Below are 26804 nucleotides of genomic sequence, written 5' to 3'. Positions count from 1 at the left end.
TTCTTATTAATAAAATAATAAAATCCATGGCCGATAGGTTCAAATCTGACCTCAGACACTTCCCAGCTGTGTGACCCTGGGCAAGTCACTTGACCCCCATTGCCCACCCTTACCACTCTTCCACCTAGGAGCCAATACACAGAAGTTAAGGGTTTAAAAAAAAAATCCATGGCCGATCTCTCAATTTTAATCTAACAGTATGTCAAAGTAGAACTCATTATCTTTCCTTGTAAACTCTCCTCTCCTCCTACCTTCCCCTTTACCATGGAGCACAACTCCAACCTTCAGTCCCCTCTGCCAGGAGTCATCCTGGATTCCTCACTATCTCCACACACCCCTTCCCCATATCCAAGCTGTGGCCAAATCCTGTCCATTCCTCCTTTGCTAGGTCTCTTGAATAAGCCCCTTTCTCTCCACTGATATCCCCATCATTGTAATGCAGACCCTTATCTCACAACTGAATTATTGTAAGAGCCTGCTGGTGGGTCTCTTCCCACTCCAATCAATCATCCAATCAGTGATTTTTCTAAGTGATTTTCCTAAAAAAAAAAGTCCAATCACATCACCCACTCCTACTACTCTACAAACTCCAGTGGCTTCCTATTGTTTCCAGAAATAAAACCAAAATGCTACATACTGTTTAGCACTCCAAGCCCTTTATAACCTAGCCTCTTCCTGCCTTCCAGTCGTCTCACCCTTTATTCCCCAACATTGTCTTCAATCCAGTGACATTGGCCAGACTATCTCTTGGCTCTAAGCATTTTTCTCTGACCATCTCCCTTGCTTAGAACACTCTTCTTCATCTACTCTGACTCCTGACCTCCCCAGCTTCATTTTTTTTATTTAAAATTATTTATTTGTTTGTTTGTTATACTAAAATTCCCAGGTAAGTCCCTCACTAACTCCCTTCCTCCCATTAGTGGCAGCATCATTTAACAGAAAGATACATATATATAAAACTATGTCTTGCTTAAATCCCACCTTCTACAAGAACCTTAACCAATCCCTCTTTAACTCTAGTGCCTTCCCTCTGTCATTTTCTATTTCTTCTGTTTATAGCTTGCTTTGTATATATTTATTTGCATGTTGTTTCCTCTATTAGATTGTAAGTTGCTTAAGGGCAGGGACAGTCTTTTGCCTCTTTTTGTATTCCCAATGCTTATTAGCACAATGCCTGACACATAGAAGACAATTGATAAATATTGATTAATGATAATAGCTAGCATTTTCTTTCATGTCTTTTATCTCACAATAACCTTGGGAGATAGGTATTATTCGATCTCCACTCTACAGATAGGGAAACTGAGGCAAATAGAGGTTAAGTGACTTGCCCAGAATCACACAGGAGGAGAGAGGTGAATGTATTCTAAGTTGTGGAAAGACTTTGTCTAAAAGGAGAAAGGTGGGAAATAGAATGTTGAGATTGGAGATGAGCAAGGCTGTCGGCTGCTGCAATGTGTATAGAATATATATGAGAATAATGAGAAATTAGCTGGAAGGATAGATTAGAGCAATATAAAAGGAGGCCTTGACTGCCAGGCTGAGGAGTTGATTTTTCATTTCTGAAGCACTACAGAATTACTGAAGATTTTTAAGTTGGGGACTGACATGATCAGAACCTGTACTTTAGGAAGTGACTTTCAACTCTGAGAAGGATGAAGAAGAGAGGAAAGAGATTAAGTATAGGAAGACCAGTTGGGAAGCTATTATAGTAATCTAAATAAGAATTGATGAGGGCTTCAAGTAGACCTTGGATTTATATCGTTTAAAGAAGAGGATGGATTCAGCTAATGTTGTGGAGGCTTTTCACTGCTAGGACTTGGCAACTGGTTGAAAAAGGCGGTAGAGGGAGAATGAAGAGTCAGGAATGACTTTTGTACCTGGGGAAACGGAGTAATGACGGTCCCTTTAGAAGAGAGGATAGAAGAAGCAGCTTTGGGTAGTCTGAGTTTGAAATGCTCACCAGATATCCATCAGATAATTCACTCAGGAGCGATTAGCATCAAATATATAGATTTGGGAATGGATTGTGTTGAGATATTAATGGAACCCTATGGGGACAATTGAGATCACAGGAAGGGAGAGAAGAGAGAGACGAGAATGACCTATGATGGAAAACAAGTGAGAAAGTCTTCTTTTGGGAAAGCCCACCTCTTTTTTGTAGCCCTGTTGCTTTCTCAATTTCCATCTTCTGGTGAAATCTGGAAGGTTTCTAACTCTTCCTGACACACCTGTGCCTGGCCCATATCATCTGTTCTACAGCATCCAAGAGGGACTGCATTGAGAAGTTTGGATTTCAGACGCTGGAGCGGATCACCAAGGATGATGATGTCATTTGTACCACCGAGTATTCGCGAATTGTGCCTCTGGAAAACGGAGAAGTATGGCTGTGGCTGATGGAGACAATGGGAATATTAAGGGATATGAAAGAAAAAAGAAGGAGCTAGATGCAGGCACTGGGTGTGAGGTTGAGGAGCAGGGAGGAAGGAAGGAAAAGGCCTTAAAGTGAAGGAGTTATAGGGCTAAATTAGCTATGAAAAAGGTTTCAGAAAGTCAGGTACAAAAATGTCTCCGATTGGAGACTTTAAGTGAATCCAAAGCCCCGTCTGAGCATCAAGAACAGCTGCCTGTGTCTGCTGTAAAGATACTTGGAGCCTGTACATGGGCTCTCTCAAAAGCCCAACCTGTGTATTTTTTGTTTTCATTTGGCTCCTGCCTGAGTTCTTTTAGACCCTGGCATATGGCTTTCTGCCAGAGGCCAAAAGAGGAGGCCCAGTCCTTTGAGGGTCCCTCCAGCCTGAGGGAGACTCAGCACCTGCTCCATGGAGCCTCTAGTCACTGGGAAATATTAGAGAGAAGTATATATCCCCAGGGGAATCTGTGACATAAGGAAAAGAGCACCTCCCCTTGGGGTTCCCTTAGCCTGATAACTCAGTGTCAGCCTTTGGGGAGTCCCTTGTATGAGGAGGACACAGAACCTGCTCTTGGGGGGCCCTTGTTCTAGTGGGGAGAGGAGGCCCTGCCCTCTTGGAGAGATGCCCACCTGGGCAATGCATGCCTACCAGTAGCATTCGGACTTATGGACTTAAATGCAGATGGACACGCTGGGCTATCCGCCTCCTACAATGTTTGCACTTACTTTTCAGATCGTGGTGTCTCTGGTGAATGGGCGGCCCGGAGCCATGAACTTCTCCTACTCTCCACTCCTTCGGAATTTCACCAAGGCGACCAACATCCGCCTTCGTTTTCTACGGACCAACACTCTGCTGGGACACCTGATGGGGAAGGCCCTGCGAGATCCCACCGTGACTCGCCGGGTGAGCCTCCCGTGCACGCCAGGCTGCCTCGGGAAACGAAGAGGTCCCTGTTACCCAGGCCGCGTGCTCGGAAGCCAGCTGCCTGGGGTTCTTGGGCGGCGGTGCTAAGCTCAGATAGAAGCAGATCCCTGCTGCTTCGTAGCAGCGACTTAGAGAACCACACGGGAACATCATCTACGCCGCGTTTTTGTTTGTTAAATCCATTTACCTTTTCCTCTGGAATGGGCAGCACTGGAGAGTTTCACAGGCCTTTGCTCGGAAGCTTCTGCTCTGGGAAGCCCGTTGGCCAGAGGATGAGTGGTTTTCCCCAACGGGGTGAGAGCAGTCATTACGCTCTCCTCCCGGAGCCCTCAGCCAGGCCTCGTTTTGCCAGAGCAGCCAGGCAGCACGCACTAGCTTGGGGGGAGTTCTTGGTCTGAGCCCTGAGAAGTTCCCTGCCATAAGCTTTGCTCCGGGGGTGGGGGGGGCCTGGGGTTCCTGGGGGCCGGGAGGGCCTGCAGGTGCTGACTCGGCCCACTCTTACAGTACTACTACAGCATCAAGGACATCAGCATCGGGGGACGGTGCGTCTGCAACGGGCACGCCGACGTCTGCGATGCCAAAGACCCCACAGACCCCTACAGGTAAGGAGGCTCCCGGGTCCCCTCCGGGCCGTGAGCTGGCTGGGAGAGCCTGCCAGCTGGCCAGGTCTCGTCTGTCCTTTCCCTTGCTCTGGACGGGGCCTTCAGGATGCGCGCTGTTGGGCGGAGCCAATAAGAGTGTGTATTTCAAGGAGCTCTAAGCCCCACATGCGCCCTTCCCAGGGTGCGGCGAGCGTGTCTGTGTCTCACAGTGGGTGGCTGTTTGTCCTTCATCATAGAGCCGCATAAATGTTGGTGCCTATGCCTGGGTGTCCCTAAGTGACGGCTCAGTCAGACAGTCTCCCTGTTTTCTCCCCACCCATTTTTCTTCCTGTTTTGTCCCCACCCTGCCTGTCCTATCCTTATCAGAATCTGTTTTCCACAGATTTAGTGCAATTTATATGTTTGGAGAGATGAGCTTGGCATGCTAATGGAAAAATAAATAATTAAAGGGGAAAAAAGTCAAAACAAAATGAAAACTAATGGAGATCAGAGCCAGGCCTAGAAATGGAAGGACCTGAGTTCAAATCTGGCCTCAGACACTTCCCAGATAGGAGACCCTGGACGAGTCATTTAACCCCAACTGACCAGCCCTTACCACTCTTCTGCCTTGGAACCGATACAAGAGGAAAGACAAAAACTTTTCTTTTTAAAAGAAAGAAAACTAATGGAGATCAGAAGGGGAAACAGCAGTGCTAAGACAGGGTCTGGGATTCAGACATCCTGGAAGCAGGGCACCCCTTTAGACTGAGATGGCTTCTTCCCACCGCAGACTTCCAGAAATGAATCTGTGGAGGCTTGAAGCCAGGACAGATGAGGCCTGCACAAGCTCCCACCCACGCCCATGTCCGGCAAATTAGACCCCTACACAGGCAGCCTCTGTTTCCAGTTACATCTCGGCAGCTGGAATGTGCCAGTCATGGCCACGGGGGTGGGGGGGAGTTTCTATATTACGGGCACAGATTTATTCTGGGCATCAACTGAAGGCCTGCAGAGTTCTTGATAATAAGGCCAAGTCCTAACTAGGCTTTGGGGAAAGGGGTGGGTGGGAAAGCGGCTTATTACTGCTATCAGGAACTGATGTCATGGCTAAGAATGTGAGGATGGAAGTACCCGGGCTGGAGGCACTCAGGGTTTTCTGGTGGGTCTTGCTTGGCTCCCAGTCCCACGCCAAGCCAGAGTTGTTTTTTTCCTTGTAGCTTCATGCAAGAAGCCAGGTCTCACTGTCTGCCTTTGCCTTGAGTTTGTGCCAGACTTTGTCCTGGCAAGCCCCTGGCATCCTGAGCAGCCCCCTGGCCTCTCAATCAAAGAAATCTCATAGACTCTCAAAGTTGGAAGAGATTTCTTCTCCTTCTAGTAGGAACATCCTGCCCATACGGGTCTCCTCTCTAGCATCCTTTACAAGCACCTGGCTTCTGTTTGGGGACTTCCAGAGAAAAGAAGTTCATGGCCTCATAAGGTCAAAATCGGCCCACGCTTGAGTGACTTCAGGGCTGCTTCTCAGGTCCTGGAGAGCCCAAGCATTGCTAGAGAATATTCTCATCCTGCTCAGCTGACTCTTAGTTGTTTAGGGCTATGGCAGGCTGCTAAGAGAGTGATACCCATAGATGATCTGAAAACCTCTCTATCCAATTTAATTTGGCTGATTCTTTCTCTTTCCCAATTGATGGCAGTATATCTAACAGGAAATGGAGGAAGGGAGATAGCAGATTCCGGTTAATCAAGTTCTGACTGATTGAGATAGAGCTTTGGAGAGAGGTTAGATTTGGAGGGAGGAGAGAGAGAGAGAGAGAGAGAGAGAGAGAGAGAGAGAGAGAGAGAGAGAGAGAGAGAGAGAGAGAGGAGAAGAGATTTAAAATTCTTCTCAACCTAGCCCTTTCTTACCTTTCCAGTATTCTTATACTTTAATCCCTCCATACACTCCATGGTCAAGATATCAAGGTATACTGGTCAGTTTGCTGTTCCTTGAACAGGACATTCCTGTCTCCTGTTTCTGTGCCTTTGTCTCCCAAGCCTGGAATCCTCTTTACCTCCCCACCTCTTAGCTTTCTTCACTTTCTTCAAAACATAGCTAGTCTCCCCTTCTGTGAGAGACCTTTCTCAGTTATCCCAGCTGCTGTCTCCCTTCCCTCAGAAATTATTATCTTCCATGTACTTTATGTGTGTGTGTGTGTGTGTGTATATATTCTTGACTATACCTGGTTGTTTACGTGTTGTCTCTCCCATTAGAATGTAAGCTCTTTGAGGTTAGGGTCTGTTTTTGCCTTTCTTTGTGTACCCAGGGCTAAGCTCAGTGTCTGACATATGGTGAGTATTTAAGAGATGCTGTTGAATGGTTTGAGTATAAGGGACCTCACAGTTTGCTGATTACAGTCAGTTTTTCTGGGAATGCTGATCTCCTCTTTGGAACAGATTCAGGAAATCTCATTCTTGACCCAAGAGCATTTCTTCTTTATAGATTTCTAGACCTTCCTTGATTTCTTATCACTGGCCTAGAACACTGAGTTCTCTTGAACTTCTTGGTCCCTGGACATCCTTGAGTTCCATGTTTTGAAGTCTCTTTCCCTATCCCCAATTACCTTTCTACTTTCTCTTGGCCACTGCCATTATCATGTAATCATTCTGCTCAACTCTAGGACCTCCTTCCTCTTCTCCTTACTATATCCTAGCCATCTTTAATTTAAGTGGATCATTCACAAGGAAAAAGATAAATATCAATTTAAGAACAATATTCTAGCATGAAGTAATTAGAAGCACCTCTTTAAGACTTCTACTTAGCCAGTTGGGTGGTAGCTAACTTCTTTTCTTTTTTTAACCCTTACCTTCTGACTTAAAATCAATACTAGATATCAGTTCCAAGGATAGAAGATCGATAAGGACTAGGCAATTGGGCTTAAGTGGCTTGCTCAGGGTCATGCAGCTAGGTGGCTAACTCCCAAATCATTCAGTGTAGCTAGATTTCTTGGGATCAGCTAAACTCCATATCTTCTCTGGGCTCATTGCTTCTTCTACAGGTATAACCAACCATTTCAGTGTCTTGAGGCAGCCATTGCCCAGGGTAAGCAGTGTGGAATGATCCTTCAAATCAATTTTGAAATTTATGCTGTGAAAATAATACAAGTAATTAAAACAAATTTATTGGAGTGGAAAGCAGAATTATTAAGACAATGTTTTAGAAGATTACATTCATAATTGGAAGGGACCCTAGAGATTATCCAGTCCAACCTGCTGTATTTGTGGACCCATGCTTTCTGCATCACCTGAATTCTGTTAGCAACCCTCAGTCCAACACAATATGAAGAGAGCTAGAAGATCTCTGAATTATTACTCTTTGTTGCTAGAGGAAGGGAGGCTGCTAACAGGGAGGAGGAGAGAGAGGCTGATCTTTAGGCTAAAGAGGGAAGGGAGAAAAAAACCTGGAGGGGGCGTCTCCAGGTTAAGGGAGTGGGCCTGGGTATATTTCTCCACAGGATGGAGGGAGGAAGAAAGGAAAGAAACAGTATGCAGTCTGCTGAAGTGTATGAATGGAGTTCCTGTATTAATCTTTTTTTACTCTTTAAATGTCATGGGATGTTAAAATAAGATGAAGCTTTAATAGGTCCCCTCTAGTTACAAATCTAGACTCTTCAATATCTCCCAAGGAAAATGTAATCTTATGCTCCTGAATACCCACGTACCACTACTATGTAACTTTGCTAGGACTCATACAACAAATATTTACTAAGCAACTACTATGTGCCAGGCACTACACTAGGAGTTGAGGACAGAAAGACAAGAAAGAAATAACTCCCGATCCCCTACCTCCCAAGGAATTTCTGTTCTCTCTATTCACTACTCTGTAAAAATAAGAAGTATAGGATTTAGAATTGAAAGAGACTATTAAAAATCATCTAGTACCGTTTTCTTGTTTTACAGATAGGAAAACTGAATTCAAAGGGCTCAAATAACTTGAAAAAGCAGGAGGATTTCCTGTTCTTTTGTCTTCTAAATGTAGATCTCTGATCTGATGAATGTATATTTGAATCTCAGACCTTGAAGTCCTCCTTCTTTGTGCTTATAAATTATTGAAGTAATTCCTTCAAACTATTAAATTCCTGTAAGGCTTCCCTATGGAAAGGCAGAAAGTGCACTGAATTTGGAGTTCAGGGATAGTTATTCAAATCCCTTCTGGGCCATTCACTACTTGGATGACTTTGGGCAAGGCCTTATCCTTTTGGGGGCTTCAGTTTTCTTATCTATAAAATGAAGGGGGCTGTTCCCTTTGAGTCTTAGAGCTATGAATTTTATAAACTATGCTACCTATGTGGTCTTGATTAAGTGATTTCTCTGTGCCTCAATTTCCCCTTCAGTACAATGAGGCAGTTGGACTAGAAGATGTCTAAAGTTCCTTCATCCTTTAAAACTTTAAAACCTGCTTATGTTATGATCCAATTTCTCCTCCCCATTAGAGATTTAGAGTGTCTTGGATCAACTTCATTTATTGATTTATAGCCCTAAACTTGTTCTTAGCCAATCAGGCAACCACCAGATTACTGCCAAGTTTTGGTTGCTCTGTCCACATTCCTATAGAATCACTTGGCTGACTAGACATCTTTCCTTCCTTAGATTAAGGGGGGGGGGGGAGAGAATTATTGTAGACTTTTTTTTTTTTTAACTCTTACCTTCTGTCTTAGAATCAATAGTGTGTATTGGTTCCAAGGCAGAAGAGTGGTAAGAACTAGGCAATGGGGGTCAAGTGACTTGCCCAGGGTCACACAGCTATGAAGAATCTGAGGTTAGATTTTAACCCAGGACCTCCAATCTCTAGGCCTGACTTTCAATCTACTGAGCTACCCAGCTGCTCCCTAGTATAGACTCTTGAAGCTGAGAAGTATCTTCAAGATCATCTAGTCCAACCCCTTCATTTTACAGGTGAAGAAACAAAGGCCAAGAGAAGGAAGGGATTTGCCTAGGTTCACCTCCCTACTATGTGAATGAGCTGGGATTTGAGCCTGGATCTTCCAGCTCCATGTTCTTTGCTCTTCCATTGTATCATGCTTCATGAATAACATTACATGTGCTTCTACTCCATCATACTTCATATATAACATGAAATTATTTCCTTCAACCAAAGCACAAAAGAGTACTTCAACCAGTTAATTCACCCTTGAGGTTTCTAGAAGATAATTCCTTTCCCTGTGGTGTGGGTGGTGTTTTTTTTTTAAATGGATGATTCCGTTAACCCTCAGATTTAGGAAAGGTTATATTAGCTTCCCCTGATACTTCCTCCCCCCACACCCAAATACTTCCCACCCCCAGGCCAGGTAGCCTTGGCTCGAATGCCCAGTGTCCATTCCTCATCTCCTTGCAGCTGTCCTGTTGAGTGATCTGGGTTCCCCCTCCTGGGGCCAACAGAATTTCTGTGTCTGTTGTCTCTGTACTGGCCCCAGGGTTAGCAGAGCTCTCTTTCCCCTTGGCTCTGGCTGCGCCCCATCCCCAGTGGGATGCTGTTGGATTCAGAACTAGGAGACATAGTTGCCCCTAGCAGCTGTTGGCTTCGAAGGAGTGGGATCTGGATGGAGAGGGTTAGCCTGTAACTGGAGCCCCTTAGAAGCCTCCACCTTCCCCTGTGACTTAAGGCAGGATCTACCACTTTGGAGCCATGAGAAACCTCCTTCTCAATCATCAGCCTTAACCTTTCTGAAGTAGAGGTTAGGGGCTGCCATAGCCATGGCATGGTCTCTGCTTTACAGATGGAGAAACAGAGGGCCAAACTTGAGTTTCATTGCTTGGTTCCTTAGTGGAAGGGGAGGACTCTCTAGGGAGGGGTCTAGGTAAGCAGTGGACATTGATTATAGGGAGGAGGGGAGAGATCTGGGCCTCCTTTTATTTGGGATTTGAGTTCTAGGGACCTCACCAGCTCCCAGGGATTAGCCCTGGGGAAGGCTAACATTGGACATTTGCTGTTGATGTGGCTAAGCACTCTTTTTCTCAAGAATATGTCTTTAAGCTGCAGGGAAATTTGCTCTGTGTAGGATAAGGGGCAAGGGGAGAGTAAAACTTGATCCAGCTTCAGTAGGCCCTGCCATCCTTCACATACCCTTGTTCTGGGATACGTAAGGGATGGATTCTGGGCTCCATTGGCAAGCCTGAGGTTTCTTCCTTTCACTTGCTTTCTGGTTTTCTAGGATGACTTGCTGCCTGGTTTCTTCTGAGCTCACTCGATTTTTTTTCTTGACTAAACTGCGTAGAGATTCTTTTAAAAAATTTTTTATTGATAGTGTTTGTTTTTCTTATCACATTTTCTAATCTATTTGCACCTCTTCCCAGAGAGCTATCTCATATTAACACAGAATAAAAAGAGAAAAAATAATGTAGCAAAATTTAAAAGTTAACCAAGTTTGACATTATACCCATAATCCTTCATCTCTGCAAAGAAAGAAGAAAGGTGTATTCTCATCTACTTTCTTTGGTCATTATAATTTTGACAGACTTAGTCTTTAAAATTTTGTTGCAATAAGTGAATAGGAAGATTTTTTAAATTCATTTTTGTGGGAGGGTAGCTGGGTGGCTCTGTGGATTGACAACCAGACCTAGAGACAGGAGGTCCTTGGTTCAAATTTGGCCTCAGACACTTCCTAGCTATGTGACCCTGGGCAAGTCACTTGACCCTCATTGCCTAGCCCTTACCATTCTTCTGCCTTGGAACCAATATAGAGTATTGATTCCAAGATGGAAGGTAAGGGTTTTAAAAAAAAATCAATTTTGTGTTATTTTCAAGTCTGCATTCTCTCCTTTCTACCTTTCCCCTCCTTCACTGAGAAAACAGAAAAACAAAACTCATTATAAGCATGTGTAGTCAAGCAAAACAAATTCCCACATTGACCATGTTTTTTTTTAAAAAAAGGCTTAATTTGTACCCTTGAGCGTTAGTAGCATGTTTCATCATGAGTCATCTGTAATTATAGTTGATTATTGTATGGGTCAGAGTTCCTAAGTCTTTCAAAGTTGTTTGTCCTCACAGTATTGTTATCGTATAAATTGTTCTCCGGGTTCTGCTGACTTCACTTTGTATCAGCTTGTACAAGTCTTCCCAAGTTTTCTTTAAGCCATCCACTTCATCATTTCTTATAGCATAGTAGTGTTCCTTCACCTTCATGTACCATAACTTGTTCAGACATTTTCCAATTGATGGGTTTGCCTTCATTTTCTGATTCTTCACCTCCACAAAAAGAGCTGCTAGAAATATTTTTGTGCACATGGGCCCTTTCCCTCTTTCTTTGATCTCTTAGGAGTATAAACCTAGTAGTAATACTTTAGGTCAAGAGTTCAGTAGTTTTTTGGGTATAGTTTTCCAAATTGCCTTCCAGAATGCTTGGATCGGGTTACAGTTCTGTTAATAGTGACTCATACCTGTTTTCCCAAAACCGTTCCAGTATGTGGCATTTTCCTTTTTTTGTTAACTTTGCCAATTTGGTGGCTGTTTGAGGTCGTCACTTGGAGTTGTTTCAATTTACATTTCCCTAAAATTATTAATGATTTGGAGCATTTTTTCATATGGCCACTGATAGCCTAAATTTCTTCCTCAAAAATTGCCTATTCATATCTTTCAACCATTTTTCATTTGAGGAATGACTGACTAGAGAGATTCTTTAGGTGGTCCTCATTGGACTGTTCTGCCACCAGTGGCCACACTCAATACTCTTTAGCCTTCACCCCATTTGTGAGAGACTGAGAAACACCCACCTGGGTCCATAATCCGTCCAGCTCAGTGATAAGCGACGCTTCAGATCCTTTGACTGCACTTGGCCGATCCCTGTGACTCTCTTCACGTCACCAGTGTACACGTGCAGTGGGGCCACCGTTCCCCCGGCAAAGACCGCTGTGCTAGAGACAAACAAGCTTCGGAAGCTACGGGCTCGGGTCATTATCTCCGGCTCTAAATTTGGCGCCTGGAATAGAACCTGTGGACATTTCCTGCCGTCCGCTTGCCCGATCGCCGAGCCCCGAGCCCTCCTGCGCCGGGTTTCGCCTCTGTTTTGTCCCAAGCTCCATCCTCCTGTCTCTTCTCCAGGCTCCAATGTGCCTGTCAGCACAACACGTGTGGGGGTGCCTGTGACCGCTGCTGTCCTGGCTTCAACCAGCTGCCCTGGAAGCCAGCCACGATGGACAACGCCAATGAGTGTCAGTGTAAGTCTCTGCCCTGCTGCTCCCGGTGCGTGTGCTCGTGCAGCCTTCACCTAGAGGGGCTCACACGCAGCCTGAACCCTCACCTTCTGCCTTAGAATCCGTACTAATTGGTTCCAAGGCAGAAGAGCGGTCAGGGCTAGGCAATGGGGGTCAAGTGACTTGCCCAGGGTCACACAGCTGGGAAGTGTCTCGGGCCAGGTTTGAACCCAGGACCTCCCGTCTCTGGGTCTGGCTCTCTATCCCCTGAGCCGTGTCGCTGCCCCATCACCATTATCCTTGAGTGGCAGTCAGGTTAGATTTTTATCCCGTTTGTCAGTGGGGCAGAGGAAGACCCAGAGGTGGAATTTGCTTTGTGAAAAGTTATATAATTCACGAAAGGCAAAGGCAGCTGTTGGGACGGCTGGGTCCTGCTCCTTTGTCTAAGTTGTGGCCAGACCCCGAGGCTCGCCCAGGAAGGCTCCCCCGGGAAGGAGACGAGTGGGGAGCCGTAACGGGCCGCTCCGGGCCGCCACGAAGCCAGGCTTTCTTCCACAGCCTGTAACTGTCACGGGCACGCACACGACTGTTACTATGACCCAGAAGTGGATCGGCACAGAGCTAGTAAGAACCGGGACAACGTCTACGAAGGCGGAGGCGTCTGTATCGACTGTCAGGTAAACGGAGACCCCCAACCAGAGCGTCCTCGAAATGCCGATCATTCGCTTTTATAAACACATGGCCCCTTCTAAGGAGGTAAAGTCTTCTGATCCCCTTTTTACGGATGAGGAAACTGAGGTCCGGGAGCGTCCCGTGGCTCGCCAGTGGTCCCACGGCCACTCATAATGGCGTTTGCGTTGTTGTCGAAGGCTCTTTCCTCCCCACAGCCTTGTGCATTTGACAGTGTTAGAGCCAAGACTTGAACTCAAGTCTTGGGGTGCCGAGAACATACTCTTCCTACAATATGGCGTGCAGTAGGTAGCTACCCTGCGTCTCTGAGAGGAGGGGGACTGCCTTTTCACGGACAATAAGGTCTAAGTTGCGAAGTGTCGGAAGGGAGAAGGGGGATCACCCCCAGGACCCCCAAAGGAACTTGGGGAAAAGAGCGCTCTCCACACCCAGAGAAAGAACGTGGAAACACAAATGCATTAGGAAAATATATGGCGGATCACGTGGTTCGCTGGGGATGTGATGGGGGTTTTGTTGCTAAAAGATCACTCTACTGCAGATATGAATAACGTGGGAAAAGGTTTTGGACAACAGGGGATAAAAAAGAAGCCCCCGTGACCACAGGGTCACCCCCCAGGGCATGCTGTCCAAGCTAAACAGCACCCCCTAATGTTCCCCCTTCTCCCCTCCCTTCCACCCACCCCCTCTAGCACCACACGACTGGCATCAACTGCGAGCGCTGCATACCCGGTTATTATCGCTCCCCCGACCACCCCATCGACTCCCCCTACGTTTGCTACCGTGAGTATACTAGTATACTCTCCTCTGGCCCGGGGTTCCCACCGAGCTCGTCCTGGGAGGGCCCGGGGATGGCATTCCCCTCGCTTTCCTGAGGCAGAAGACGAAAATCCCAGAGCCGCGTTCCTACCGCCGACGGTGGGAGACCCGGGCTCTACTGGTGTCCCGAGAGTCCCCCCGGATCCGTGGAGGCCGCCTCCTTTCCCTGGACTCTGGGGAGCGGGAGGGAGTCTGCAAGTCCGGCTCCCTCTCAGCTCTCCCATTCCCCCGTTCCAGGTTGCAATTGTGAGTCACAGTTCACAGATGGGACGTGTGAGGACATGACCGGCCGTTGCTACTGCAAACCCAATTACACAGGGGAGCTGTGTGACGCGTGTGCCAAAGGGTTCACGGACTTCCCCCACTGCTACCGTGAGTGTCCGAGCCCGGAGGCGGCAGGGGCTGGCTGGGGGACGTTACCTACGAGAGGCCAGTCCAATTTCTGTAGATCAAGTCTTATCACGAGTCACTGGAACTGGATCAATCGTCTTGTGCATGTGTGCACTTTCCTGTAGAAAGGGCCCAGATGAGAGATGGGGAGGCCTTCAGGCCCCCGAATCCAGCCTCCTCTGGTCAGAGAAGGACCAAGCGAGAGCCCAGGAAATGGAGGGACTTGAGGATGCATAGCGGGTTAATGGCAGGGCTTAAAGGTAGAGCTGACATCGGCTTCCCAGCCCAGCAGCTATTTATAGTCCTGAGGTTTTATAAACCAAAACATGACGGGGCTTCTGAGAGAGAAGTCTGGTGTTTCTCCTCCCGTCCCCAGATCTCTGGGGCAGAGCAGAAACATCACATTCCCGCGGGTATTCTGGGTGAGAAATGTCAGTGGCTTTCTTGCTTTTGTGCCCCCTGCGCCCCACCGGGTGCAGCTAGTTCTTACTCACTAAGGGCCCCCAAGGGCCTGGAAAAAGAATGAGCAAATCCAAGGGACCCTCCTGACATAACCAGAGAGACAGGCCGCCGTATGAAACTAAACCACCCAAGTACAGCGGACCCACATTTGTGGGTCTGGAGCTGTGGTCATAGACGGGTGTGTCGTCAGAATAAATCTAGGAAGGCTTTCTAGGAGAGGGGGGCTGCCTATCGGCTGTGATTTCTGGGAGCAGTACCTTCAGAGCTTTGTTCCCAAGTTAGGAAAAGTAGGTAGTGCCTGTGTTGGATGACAAGGCTTGCTCTCAGCGTGAAGTTGGAGTTTACGACAGTAAAAAGGACCCAGGAAGGAGAATGCTTCTTTGGGGCGGGAGTGAGGCCTGTTAGGGTGGTGGGAGGGGGGACCCGACAGCCTCTAAGATGTGAGAGAGGGACACCTCGCTGGGGCAGTCCGGGTGACTCGAGGATGTCTCTTCCCTCCTTCGACCCCTTAGCGGTGCCCTCCTTCTCCCACAACGACACTGGGGCGCAGGTGCTTCCCGCCGGACAGATTGTGAGTAAGTATCGGATGTGTGCCACCCTCCCTTCCCTGATGAAACTTCAGCCCTCTAGAGGCAGGACTGGGGCTGGGAGAAGGCTGTGCACCCCTACAATTCCCGTTCCCATTCCTGTCCTAAAAGCCTCCTTGGGGGGTCCCCCGTGGGAAGGGCTGAGTTGCCAGCCTGAGGGGGCAAACAAAGCCCCTGCCCAGCTCCCACAAAAACTGTCTCCATCCGTTCTGAGGGGCCTGCTGGACAGTGTCTGGGGGGGGGTTGTTCCAAGAAGGTCCCCTGGAGAGTCACGCTGGATTAGGGCAGGCAGGGGTAGAGGATGGAAGAGGCCCTGTGCAAGCCCATTCTCTGCCTGCTTCCCCCAGACTGTGACTGCAGCGCTGCAGGGACCTTGGGAAATGCGTGCCGGAAAGACCCGCAGGTCGGCCAGTGTGTGTGCAAACCCAACTTCCAGGGTGTCCACTGTGAGCAGTGTGCCCCAGGCTACTACGGGCCCGGCTGCCTGCGTGAGTGCCCGAGCTCCGTGCTCCCTCCCTGGGTTCCCCACCCTCGCCCTCGGGGACGACGCATCAAGGGGTGCCCGGGGAGGCGTCCCGCTGGTGCCACTCGGGTTGGGCTGGGAGGAACGTGTCCCTGAGGCCCTGAGAGCACGATGTCCTCCCGTCAGGCTCTCGTGGCCTCCCGTCCCAAGGGGCCCGGAGCGGGTGGCTCTGAGGTCCGCAGGGCCCCCCTGCTTCCTCGCTCTTTCTCTCCTCCTCCAGCCTGCCAATGCTCCGGGCCCGGCCAGACGGGCGGCAGCTGCGACAACGAGACGGGCCAGTGTGTGTGCCGCGCCGGCTTTGAGGGCCCCGCCTGCGACCGCTGTGCCCCCGGCTACTTCAGCTATCCTCTGTGCCAGTGTAGGTGGCCACCCCGGCACGCCCGGCACCAGGCCTTCTTTGGCACATCTCCCCGCAGCAATCTGGGGGTGGCGCTGGAGCCCCCTCCAGGGACTTAGAGGGAAGCAGGCACAGAGACACCCTTACACACATGCCTGCATCCAGCCCGGAGTCAGACCCACTGACGCCTCTTTGTCCAACAGCCGGGATTTGGAGGCCGTTAGAGGCCGTTCCCAGGACCCCCTTTTCCCAGCCTGGGAGGGAAGAGAGGGGGCGCTGGGGATCACAGACCCACAGGGCTGCGGGGCGGAGGCGCAGCACCGGAGAGAGGGAAGGAGCCGAGCGGCCAGAGGGAGCCGGGGAGGGCCCCAGGGGAGTCCTTCTGGTGGGTACAGCCGTGCTCCTCTGCCCCTGTAGTGTGCGGCTGTAGCCCTGCAGGAACTCTGCCCGAGGGCTGCGACGAGTCTGGGAGATGCCTGTGTCGCCCTGAGTTCGAGGGCCCGCACTGCGACAGCTGCCGCGTGGGCTACCACTCCTACCCCCACTGCCAAGGTCAGCGGGGCTGGGGTCCCAGGGAGCCAGGGAAGAGCCGGGGGGCTGAGGGAACGGCATTCATCCGTGCTGAGAAAGAGGCGAAAGTGGTGGCTGCAAGTGTGCATCGTGTGCGCCATGTATGTGGGGGGCACCGGCGGGGAGGTGCCTTCAGAGCAGAAGCAGGGCCCGTCCAGCCAAGGTTTGGGTGTGTGTGTGTGTGTGTGTGTGTGTGTGTGTGTGTGTGTGGCACAAGGAGGGAGAAAGCATTCAAACCTGGGAAAAGTGAGGGATAAAGCCAAGAGACAGGAAGACACCCATTATGTGGGGAACCTCGAGGAGGAAGACCTCCATTCAACACTACTGGCCTTTAGTAAGGACAAGGAGGAATGCTTGAGGGAGACTGGAGGGCCCTTGAATGCTAGACTTTGGAGCCTCTTGTTGCCACCCCCTCTCACTGCCTGTGGGCCCTGTCTCTTCCCCAAGTGTGCTCCTGTGACCCCCGGGGCTCCTTGGACCAGCTGTGCAGCGGGGCCGGACTGTGCCGCTGTCGGCCGGGCTATGCCGGGTCTGCGTGCCAGGAATGTGCCCCTGGCTATTATGGATTCCCCAACTGCATCTGTGAGTGGCTCTTCCTGCCCCCTGCGCCCTCCCTCCCCCTCCCCAGGTACCAGGGCTCCCTCACTCTCCATCCCAGGGGAAGGGAGGGCAGCATCTCCTTTCCCCATCTATAAAACAGAGACACGGCCCAGCTTCGTCCCACCCCGATGACGTCCAGGCAGAGAGTGTGTGCGAGGAGGCCTCGCGCCCACCCGGGGAGGGACACTGACCGTGCCTCCTTCTCTGGCCTTAGCGTGTCACTGCTCAGAGGCTGGCTCCCTCCACGCCGCCTGTCACCCCGAGACTGGGCAGTGCAGCTGCCGGCCACGCGTGAGCGGTGTGCGCTGCGATACCTGCGTGCCTGGGACCTACGGCTTCCCCCGCTGCGAAGGTGAGTCTGCCCTTCCCTCTGGGATGGAGGGGCCCTGCCCACAGCGGGGCTTAGCACTTCTGGGCCGGGGGGTGATCCGGAGAACGTGGCCCGTGTTTGTGTCTACGCCTGCGTGGAGGGTTGGGAAAGGATATTGGTATTATCTACACACGGGTTGTATGACTGACACCGTACAGTGGGGGGCCCAAAGGGAAGCACATCTATACACACACTGTGCTGTCAGATCCCTGAAAATACCCAAACTCACATAGAAACAGAAGCTGTCATTCTCTTTGTAACAATCCCTACAGACTGCATTTTTCTAAAAAGACATTTTAAGAGAAATGTAATTTTGTTACTTTTTTTTTTTTAAACCCTTACCTTCCGTCTTGGAGTCAATGCTATGTATTGGCTCCAAGGCAGAAGAGTGGTAAGGGTAGGCAATGGGGGTCAAGTGACTTGCCCAGGGTCACACAGCTGGGAAGTGGCTGAGACCAGATTTGAACCTAGGACCTCCCGTCTCTAGGTCTGGCTCTCAATCCACTGAGCTACCCAGCTGCCCCCAATTTTGTTACTTTTTAAAAAAAAAACCCTATCTTTGGTCTTAGTAGTCATTCTAGCAAGGGCGAGGCAATGGGGTTATGACTTGCCCAAGATCACACAGGTAGGAAATTTCTGAGAACAGATTCGAACCCAGATCCTCTCAAATCCTGGCCTGGCCCCTCTATCCACTGTGCTACCTAGCCGCTCCTTACCGCTTTCCAAATGAATTAAACAAAGGATTTTGCCTAGCAAGCATCCCTCAGGATTCACTATTAATGAACAAATAAATAAGAATTCATGCCGTTTTGGAGGCATGAGCGGAAGGGCCTCTGATCAGCTTACCGGGTTCCTCAATTTGATAAGAGGATGTATATTTTTTGTTGGAAGGGTGCACCTTTCAGGAGGCTAACGGCGTCATAGTCCACTTCTCTGCAGGCTGCATATTGACTTAGATTAACAATTTAATATTATCTATGTTTTATTGAAATTTTTATTTTGTTATTATTTCCCCATTTTAATCCATTTTGAGATACTTTGGGGAAGATCCATGTGTTTGACACCTCAGGTCTAGACAGCCCCTTTTGTACCACAGGGCTCTGTGGTGATCTGGGGAATTATTCATGTTGGAGAGGAGGAAGCCCTTCTTCCTTGCGGGGATCCTGGCACCCCTCCTGTGCTTCAGGGACCTCCCTTCTTTTGTTTGTCTCCCTACAGTTGGCTCCTGTGATCCGGCTGGCCAGGCCTCAGGCAGCTCCTCTCTCTCTCAGGTGAATTTACTGGTGCTTTGCTTTCAGCACAGCATGGGGATTTGTGTATGGCTGAGGCACGGTAGGTGGGTAGGAAGATTCCAGGGCCGCGTCCTGGGAGACCTGGATCCGAAGCCTGTGTGTGCTCCTTTTCCTCTGTGTCCACAGCCTGGGGTCCTCTCTGACCTTTATTTGCAGATTCTTGTGATGGAAGAAGGGAACACTGTCTTCTCAGCGGTGTCTTATGAACCCCTTAGGCTCTGGGTTAGACTTGGAGACTGCCATCTCAAATTTTTAGTTGTGTCTCAGAACCAGCATCTAGACTGAGATTCTTCATTATCTGCACTTGACTTTTCCAGAGATAAATGTTAATATCATGATGGTTTTTCCCTGCTCCTTTGCCAGTTTCCTTCCCCATACTTAGTTGGTTTGGGTTCAAGAAATAAACATTTTAATATTTTTAGCACAACATAATAAGAAAAGAAATGTTGTGAGAATGTAAAGTTATTGAATTATAAACTAAATAGAAATTCAGTGGGATCACAGGCCATGTGATCCCAGTGTAGGGATAATTGAGTAGTCGTTTAGCTTGGTGGTTTAGAGTGGAGTATGCAAGTGTTCCAACTGTGTCTCTGTCTCTCTCTCAAAAACACAGGGTTCCTGTGAATGCCGGGCTCATGTGGAGGGTCCAAAATGTGATAGATGCAAGCCTCTCTATTGGAATCTAAGTCCTGCTAACCCCCTTGGCTGCAGAAGTAAGTCTCTGTTCCTGCCAGGCAGTTGGTAAGGCTGGAGAACGGAATTTGCTCTGGAGCCTGAGACATCTGTGTGCTCTGTCCTCCTTCCCCTGGCCTCTCCTCCATCCTCTTACTTTGGCCACTGTGATCAATGGCGATGTTGGTCTTCAGGAGGTGCTCTCTCTAGGCACCCCAGTCTCATAGTTGAAATGAATCCTAGAGATTATCTAATCTAGCAAGTACTTTGGTAAAATCCATATCCTCACTCTAACATCCCTAATACCATCCAGTCCCTCTTTTTTTTTCTTTAGTAATGTTTTATTTTTTCCCACTTTACATCTAAAAACAATTTTTTGCATTCATTTTCAAACCTTTTGAGTTCCACATTTTCTCTCTCTCTCCCTTTCCTCCTTGCTTCCTGAGACAGTATGCAATTTGCTATTGATTATGCATGTGAGATCATGTAAAACATGTTGCCATATTTGTCGTGTTGTGGAAGAACACACACACACATACACATACACACACATACACACACACATGAAAAAAATAAAGTGCAGAGTGGTCTGCTTCCAGACTTCCAGTTCTGCATTCGGACTCCATTGTCTTGGATCACTGGATTGCTGAGAATAGCTAAGGCATTCACAGTTGTTCATCATATGTTACTGCTGTTGCTGCCTATCATGTTCTCCTGTTTCTACTCACTTCACTGCATCTGTTAATGTAGGTTTTCCAGGTTTTTCTGAAATCTTCCTGCTCATCATTTCATATAGCACCATAATATTCCATTACAGTCACATACCACAATTAGTTCAGCCATTTCCCAGTTGATGGGCATCTCCTTAGTTTCCAATTCTTTGCCACTACAAAAAGAGTTGCTATAAATATTTTTATAGAAATATTTTATAGAATATTTTTTATATTTTTATAGAACTATTTTTATATTTTTTATAGAAATAGGTCCCTCACTCCTTTTTTTTTTTTTTATCTCCTTGGGATATAAACCTAGTAATAGTATTTCCATTCAGCCGCCTCCTTTTGAGTACTTGTGTTGAAAGGAACCTCTTTCCTTTATGAGGTAGCCATGAAGTTTCCAAGAATTCTTTCCACTATATCTCCCAATGACTTATAGTTCACTTTTTAAATTTTATTAATTAAGAAAATTTTTCTATGGTTACATGATTATAGTTCACTTTTATACAACTTTAATTATTAGGAAGTTTTTCTTTATTTAGCTCAGGTATGATATAGTTTTCCCCCAAATTCTTTCTCTGGGGCTGGCTCTGATCCCCTTTCTCTACCTATACTCACTTTGGCAGCTCTGAATGGTCCCTAAGAGAGGTAACCATGCAACTACTACTTTAATTCTAGTTAGTACTAGTTAGTACTAGGGGGTAATTCTTGTCAGTGACCATTTACACCAATATCATCTCCTAAGTCCCCACAAGTGCATTTCTTATTAATAAATTAGCCACTAACATTCAATTTTAACCAAAAAAATTACTGAAAATGCAAAGCAAGCACTTAATAATTATATAACATTCTATCCACAAGCCTCTTTTATACTCTCTCACCAATGCACACAGTATATGTGGGAAGACTAGGAACATGTCTAAAGTCCCAGAGCATTAAAGCACATGCTTAGGGACAAATGGACAGGTCAGCACATAACGATGAACTGTGGACTTAGATGTCCTCTCACTGTCTCATGAACTTCCCAGTAAAGTTCCTTGATGAGAATAGCTTCTGTATTGAACAGATGCATCTGAGGTTAAGCTGAGCTGCCTCATGCTAGGCTTGATTAATACCTGACTAACACCATCATTGTTGTTCAGTCATTTCAATCATGTCCAACTCTTCATGACCCCAGTTGGGATTTTCTTGGCAAAGATACTGAAATGATTCGCCATTACCTTCTCCAACTCATTTTACAGATGAGGAAATTGAGGCAAACAGGGTGAGGTGACTTGCCTGTTAAGTGATTTGGTTACACAGATATTAAGTGTCTGAGAAGAGGCCCTGTGCTCTTTTCTGCTGTACCACCTAGCTGCCCAACTAACACCTTAGTGGGCATTATATTTCAGCCAGACTAGTTGAACCACTAGATTCTCTACTTTGAAGTTGAACTTCTACCTACCTAAACTCACTCTTCAAAAGCAACTGTAATATCCATAATGTCTAGCTTCAAGCTGAGCCACTGCCTTCAGCTGCAGTAGTTATATTCTTTTAGGAAAAGGCAGTGACTTGTATTCTGAAGTTGGCAAAAGCCTCTCCAACTCTGCTTTTTTGGGGTCCCTTTCCTTTTCTGCCACTCAAAAAGAACAGGCAGAGAAATGTCTTGTCTTCTTTGACTCTTTTCTTCTCAGCAGTCAATCATAATAGAGAACAGAGCATATTTTCTCTACACCTTATTCTTTTTAGCAAGCAATAATATAGAAAAGAGTATATTTTCTCTCACTTCCTATTTTCATCAGCAGATGGCAGGATAGGATACCCAAGTTTCTCATCGGCCAACCAATTGACCCAGCAACAAGTGGAGAGGAAATTGAGAGAGACAGAGAGACAGAGAGAGACAGAGACAGAGAGACAGAGACAGAGAGAGTGAGATCAGTATAGTCTTTCTTTAACACAGTTTTGGAATTTGTGCTATGACTTCTTTTATTTTTTCTTCTAACCTTTCTTGAGTTAGCAGCTAGGTCTTCTCTATAAATGATCCCACCTTAACTTATGGTTAGTGACCATATTCTCATCTTGTCTATAATCAGGTAAACTATATTTGTCCCATAATCATAGAACAGTTCTAGTGTCCATAGTTCCTAGTCATCAACCTAAAAGATGTCCAATTCTTCAATAGCAAATTACTGAAAAAGACTGCGTTATCTATTTGCTCCAATATTCTCTAGCTTGTAACATGCCAATTGATGTCTCAGAATTCTGAGTCAGATTTAAGTCCTGCTTCTCCTAAGGTAGATCCCATATCCCAGATTGGTGAACTGTCAAGACCAGCTTAATCCAGCAGTGACATTTTCTCTGAAGCAGTTGTGCCCCAGATAGGAAATTATCGAGAGTCATCCACTTATACTTCAGTGAAGCCTAAATTTGCCTTTGCACCTTCTATCTGTTAGTTCCAGTTCTTCATGCTAGGGCTGAAACAAAATAAATCTATCCACTTTTCCACATGGGATGAAGCAGTTGGCGGTGCAATGTACAGAAGTTCTAGGCCAGGAGTCAGGGGAACCTGAGGTTCAATCTAGCCTCAGACACTTGCTAGCCATGTGACCTTGGGCAAGTCACATAATCTGTGTCTGCCTCAGTTTCCTCAGCTATGAGGATAATAATAGTACCTCTCTCACAGGGTTGTTGTAAGGATCAAATGAGATAGTATTTCTAAAGTGCTTAGCACAGTGCCTGGCACATAGCAGGAGTTTTCTAAGTCCTCATTCCCATTTCCTCCCCCCTACATGGATGGCCCCTCAGATACTTTGAAGACAATTAAGTCATTGTCTCTTCTTAAAGCTAAATGTTCCTAATTCCTTCAACCGTACCATATGTTGCATAGTTCCCAGTCCTCTCATCATCCTGTTCCCTCTCCTCTGGATGGCAAAGGGGAAGTCCATTCCCTTTAAGAATACTTGGGAAGAATTCGAGGGGTAGAAGTAAGAACAGAGAGAATGGGAATTTGCCTCCATCCTCTAGAATTCTTCTAGGAGTAAAATTCTTTCCCCGTTTCCTCTTTCCCTTCAGTAATTCAAGTTCATTAATTTTGTTTTTAACCAATGAGACTGAGCAGGAATTAGGGCTGAGTTTCATGACTTGCCTCCAGACTTCCATAGCACTGTGCTGTCTGTGGCTTTTGCATTTCTGCCCTTATCTTCTCATGGGCTGTGCCTTAGCACCTACCCTCAGGCAAACCCTTCTTCCAACAGGCTGTAGCTGTGACCCTCGAGGTACCATCAACGGAGTGGCTGAATGTCAACAGGTGAGTGTCTAGGGCCCAGAGCATGAAAAGTTTGTTTAGAGAGCCAGGATTTGGTGGCATCCTCCAGAGAATGTCACTGCCTAGCAGCTCTCATGCCTCATTTCCCCTTTGGGCTACTGTCTCTAGGGAAATGGACAGTGTTTCTGCAAACCCAATGTCTGTGGTCAGATGTGCACGGTCTGCAAGGATGGCTACTTCAGATTGGACCAAGCGGATTACTTCGGCTGTCAGAGTGAGTATCTCTGAGACCTCATGGTTAGGGCTTTCCAGAGAAAGCTTCAGGGAGGACCTAGGCTTGGTTTGAGAACTCATCAACTGGCAACAATGGAGCCCAAAATAGAAATACTGCTGATTCCCTTTCCCCTGCAGTGCAGTACTCTTATCATTTATAGCTAGAAGGGTGATGAGAAACCATCTAGTTCAACCTCTTCATTTTGTAGAGGGATGAAACTGATACTCAGAGAGAGAAAGTTGCTTCTTCTGGGTCACATAGCAAATTAGTAGCACATCGGGAACAGAATCCAAGTCTAATGATTCCTGGTTTATTGCAATTTTCCGTGGCACCATACTATTGGACTCTCTCCAGACAAGTCACTATTTATTGAATATCCTTATATGGTGGATGCCGAGGAGAGAAAGACAAGAGTCTACATGTTCCTCATCGTCAGGAACAATCTAGATAGAGATGAGATTCACACACAGAGCACAATTAGAGAATACCACAGGACTGGGTGTGATTCAGGGATGAATTCTGTTACTTAAAGCATAAAGTCCATCAGAAATCAGCCTTGGCTAGAGTACACCAGGCAGGCTTCTTGGAACAGCCAAGGACGTGAACTGGACCTTGAAGAATGGGTGTGATTTGAAGATGCAGAGAGGGGAGGGTTGGTTATTACCAGGAGAGGAGAACAATGGGAACAGAAACATGGTGGTAGGAATGTGCCCTGTGTCTGAAGAGACTGGACTGACTGGGATGGAGCAGTGTGGGTTGTAGATGGTGTGGAGACATGAGTAGTAAAACTGGAACGTCAGCATGGCTATCCTTCTTGTAGTACCCCCTTTTCCAACGGCCAGTTCTCGAGCATCTAAAGAATATTTTTGTGCTTTCCTTCCTTTCCACAGCCTGTCAGTGCGACATTGGGGGGGCCCTGGCCCAGGGCTGTGAGCCAAGGACGGGGGCCTGTCAATGCCGGCCCAATACACAGGGGCCCACATGCAGTGAGTGAGTGCCGTGGCCAAACCCTGGGGTGTGGAGGCTGCAGGCTGGCAGCCATAGGTCTTCCCTCTTTTCTTCATCTCCTTGAAAGCTCTGGTCTGTGTATCAAAGGCACAGGACGGGGGGAGGCATAGCGGTCAAAAGACTCAGGTTCAAGTCCCCACTCTCACACTTCCTAACCATGTGACTAGGGAAATCACCAAATAATAAGAATTTATAAAATAAATTCTTATCTGTAAAATGAGGATAACAATATTTGCATTTTACCTTATAGGATTGTTATGAGGGAAGGATTTTGTAAACTTTAAAGAAAGAGTTACATAAATGTGACATTACTATCATTATTCCTGCAAGACATTATAGAACTAAGTACAAATGAGGTTCAGTCACTCTTATTAGTACCACTGTTCCCCCCACTAGCATGGATAACCAAGGACTCACAGGCCCCGGGCGGTCCTGGCTTCCATGACCCAAGATGGATCCGTGTTCCTTCCTGGGCTGCTTGGCCCTAGGCAGCTTGGGCAGTGCTTGGGTCCGGGAGAGGTGAACCAGACAGAGCCTGTGAACTGTCTCCCCCCAGGCCTGCAAGAGACCATTATCTCCCGGACCTGCACCATATCAGGTTTGAGTTAGAGGAGGGCTCCACGCCAGATGGGCGGCCCGTGCGCTTCGGCTATAATCCCTTGGAGTTTGAGAATTTCAGCTGGCGGGGCTATGCACAGATGACTCCTGTTCAGGTAGGCCACCCTCTTCCTTCACTCCCTCCCCCATTCAATGGGCAGCTCTGTATGGAGTCCCCTCATCTGTACTGCGAGGGAAATAGGGACGAGGAGAGACTCAGGGAGCTCCTGGTCATTTGGGGAAAGCAAGACACACCTTTGGAAAAAAGAATAATAAAATGTCCCCATGTATGTGATTCCAGCCATTTGTGCAATAGATGTTTTAGAAAGAGGATGTTGTGGGTTGGATTATCTATGGAAAGCTTTCCTGAATGAGGAAGGGTATGAGCTGGGCCTGGAAAGATGGTTTGGATTAGAAATGATGCCGTGGCATTCCAAGCGGAGGGAATGGTGAGATTAACTATCTGATAGGTGGTAGGACAAGGACAGTGGCAAGTGGGGCTTGGATGGAAGAGCTCCCCAAGGAGAGCAGAGGGATGGCGGGGTCTGGAACGTCAGGAAAGGCAGTACCCTGCTCCCAGGGGATGAGCTGCGTTGCTGGATCGGACGAGAGTGATGAGATAAGGCCTACTTGCCTCCCTATTGCTTTTCTCACAGCCCAGAGTAGTGATGAAACTCAACGTGACATCACCTGACCTATTCCATCTCGTTTTCCGCTATGTCAACCGGGGTCCCACAAGTGTGAACGGGAAGGTTTCAGTCTTTGAGGAAGGGAAGTTTAACGCTTGCAGCAATTGTAAGTATGGTCATGCCTGACTACAGATGACTACAGAGCAAGCTGTGCTTGTCACTGTCGAGCCAAGGGGCAATCCCAGGGAGATGGGGAGTTTCGGGAAGAACCACTCGGAGGAGGTGCATTTTCTTTGGTCCTCTTCCTCTCGCTGATTCTAGGCACAGAGCAGTCCCATCGGGTCACCTTTGCACCTAGCACAGAGCCTGTGTTTCTTACCGTGCCCCAGAGCAGTTTTGGGGAGCCCTTTGTCCTGAACCCTAGTGTCTGGTCCCTGGTTATTGAGGCTGAAGGCGTCCTGCTGGTAAGGACCTGACGTTTTATCCCGGGGTGCCCCTTTGCCCTTCCCGTGCGTCTGGTACGGCTTACCCCTGGCTACGCTTCTGACGGTGTCTTCCGCCCCCTCCTCAGGACTATGTGGTCCTGCTTCCCAGCGCCTACTACGAAGCCCCCATCCTGCAGCTGAAGGTGACGGAGGCCTGCACCTACCACCGCAAACCTGGGCAAGACAGGAATAAGTAAGGAGCAGCCTTATCTGAGCTTTAACCTGAAATCTTAACACGTAAAGGGAAAAGGGAAAGAGCTACCGTAGAGTACAGCGACCGGTTCGCCCCTAGACGGCGGGGGAGAAGCAGGCAGGGCGGGGGCTCTGGGATCTAGCGGAGGGCCATTCTGTACGGAGAGGACCCGTCTTGGGCGCCTGGTCTGTCAAGGGAATAGAAAGGGAGTGCGCGGGGAGACAGGGAGGGAGGGAGGTGGGCCGCCAATGTGTACGTTCCCTCTCC

The 26804-nt window shown here is 47.9% G+C and overlaps 1 protein-coding gene across 1 annotated transcript in view; it reads left to right on the top strand.

Moving 5' to 3' along the window:
- LAMA5 (laminin subunit alpha 5) overlaps positions 1-26804 on the top strand; it is a 137741-nt gene that overhangs the window by 63851 nt on the left and 47086 nt on the right. The window contains exons 4-25 of the mRNA XM_044659643.1: positions 2263-2381; positions 3147-3317; positions 3843-3940; positions 11991-12106; positions 12641-12759; positions 13462-13552; positions 13826-13960; positions 14953-15015; positions 15375-15515; positions 15771-15908; positions 16305-16439; positions 16905-17039; positions 17272-17409; positions 18646-18698; positions 19333-19432; positions 23341-23393; positions 23520-23625; positions 24516-24615; positions 25190-25346; positions 25887-26025; positions 26181-26323; positions 26431-26537. Coding sequence (XP_044515578.1) covers positions 2263-2381; positions 3147-3317; positions 3843-3940; positions 11991-12106; positions 12641-12759; positions 13462-13552; positions 13826-13960; positions 14953-15015; positions 15375-15515; positions 15771-15908; positions 16305-16439; positions 16905-17039; positions 17272-17409; positions 18646-18698; positions 19333-19432; positions 23341-23393; positions 23520-23625; positions 24516-24615; positions 25190-25346; positions 25887-26025; positions 26181-26323; positions 26431-26537 — 2557 coding nt within the window. The remainder of the gene's footprint in view (positions 1-2262; positions 2382-3146; positions 3318-3842; positions 3941-11990; positions 12107-12640; positions 12760-13461; positions 13553-13825; positions 13961-14952; positions 15016-15374; positions 15516-15770; positions 15909-16304; positions 16440-16904; positions 17040-17271; positions 17410-18645; positions 18699-19332; positions 19433-23340; positions 23394-23519; positions 23626-24515; positions 24616-25189; positions 25347-25886; positions 26026-26180; positions 26324-26430; positions 26538-26804) is intronic.

This window comes from Gracilinanus agilis, chromosome 2 (assembly GCF_016433145.1).
Source record: "Gracilinanus agilis isolate LMUSP501 chromosome 2, AgileGrace, whole genome shotgun sequence".
NCBI lineage: Eukaryota > Metazoa > Chordata > Mammalia > Didelphimorphia > Didelphidae > Gracilinanus > Gracilinanus agilis.
The sequence above is the reverse complement of the archived record's forward strand: the minus strand, read 5'-3'. Positions and strand labels throughout refer to the sequence as shown.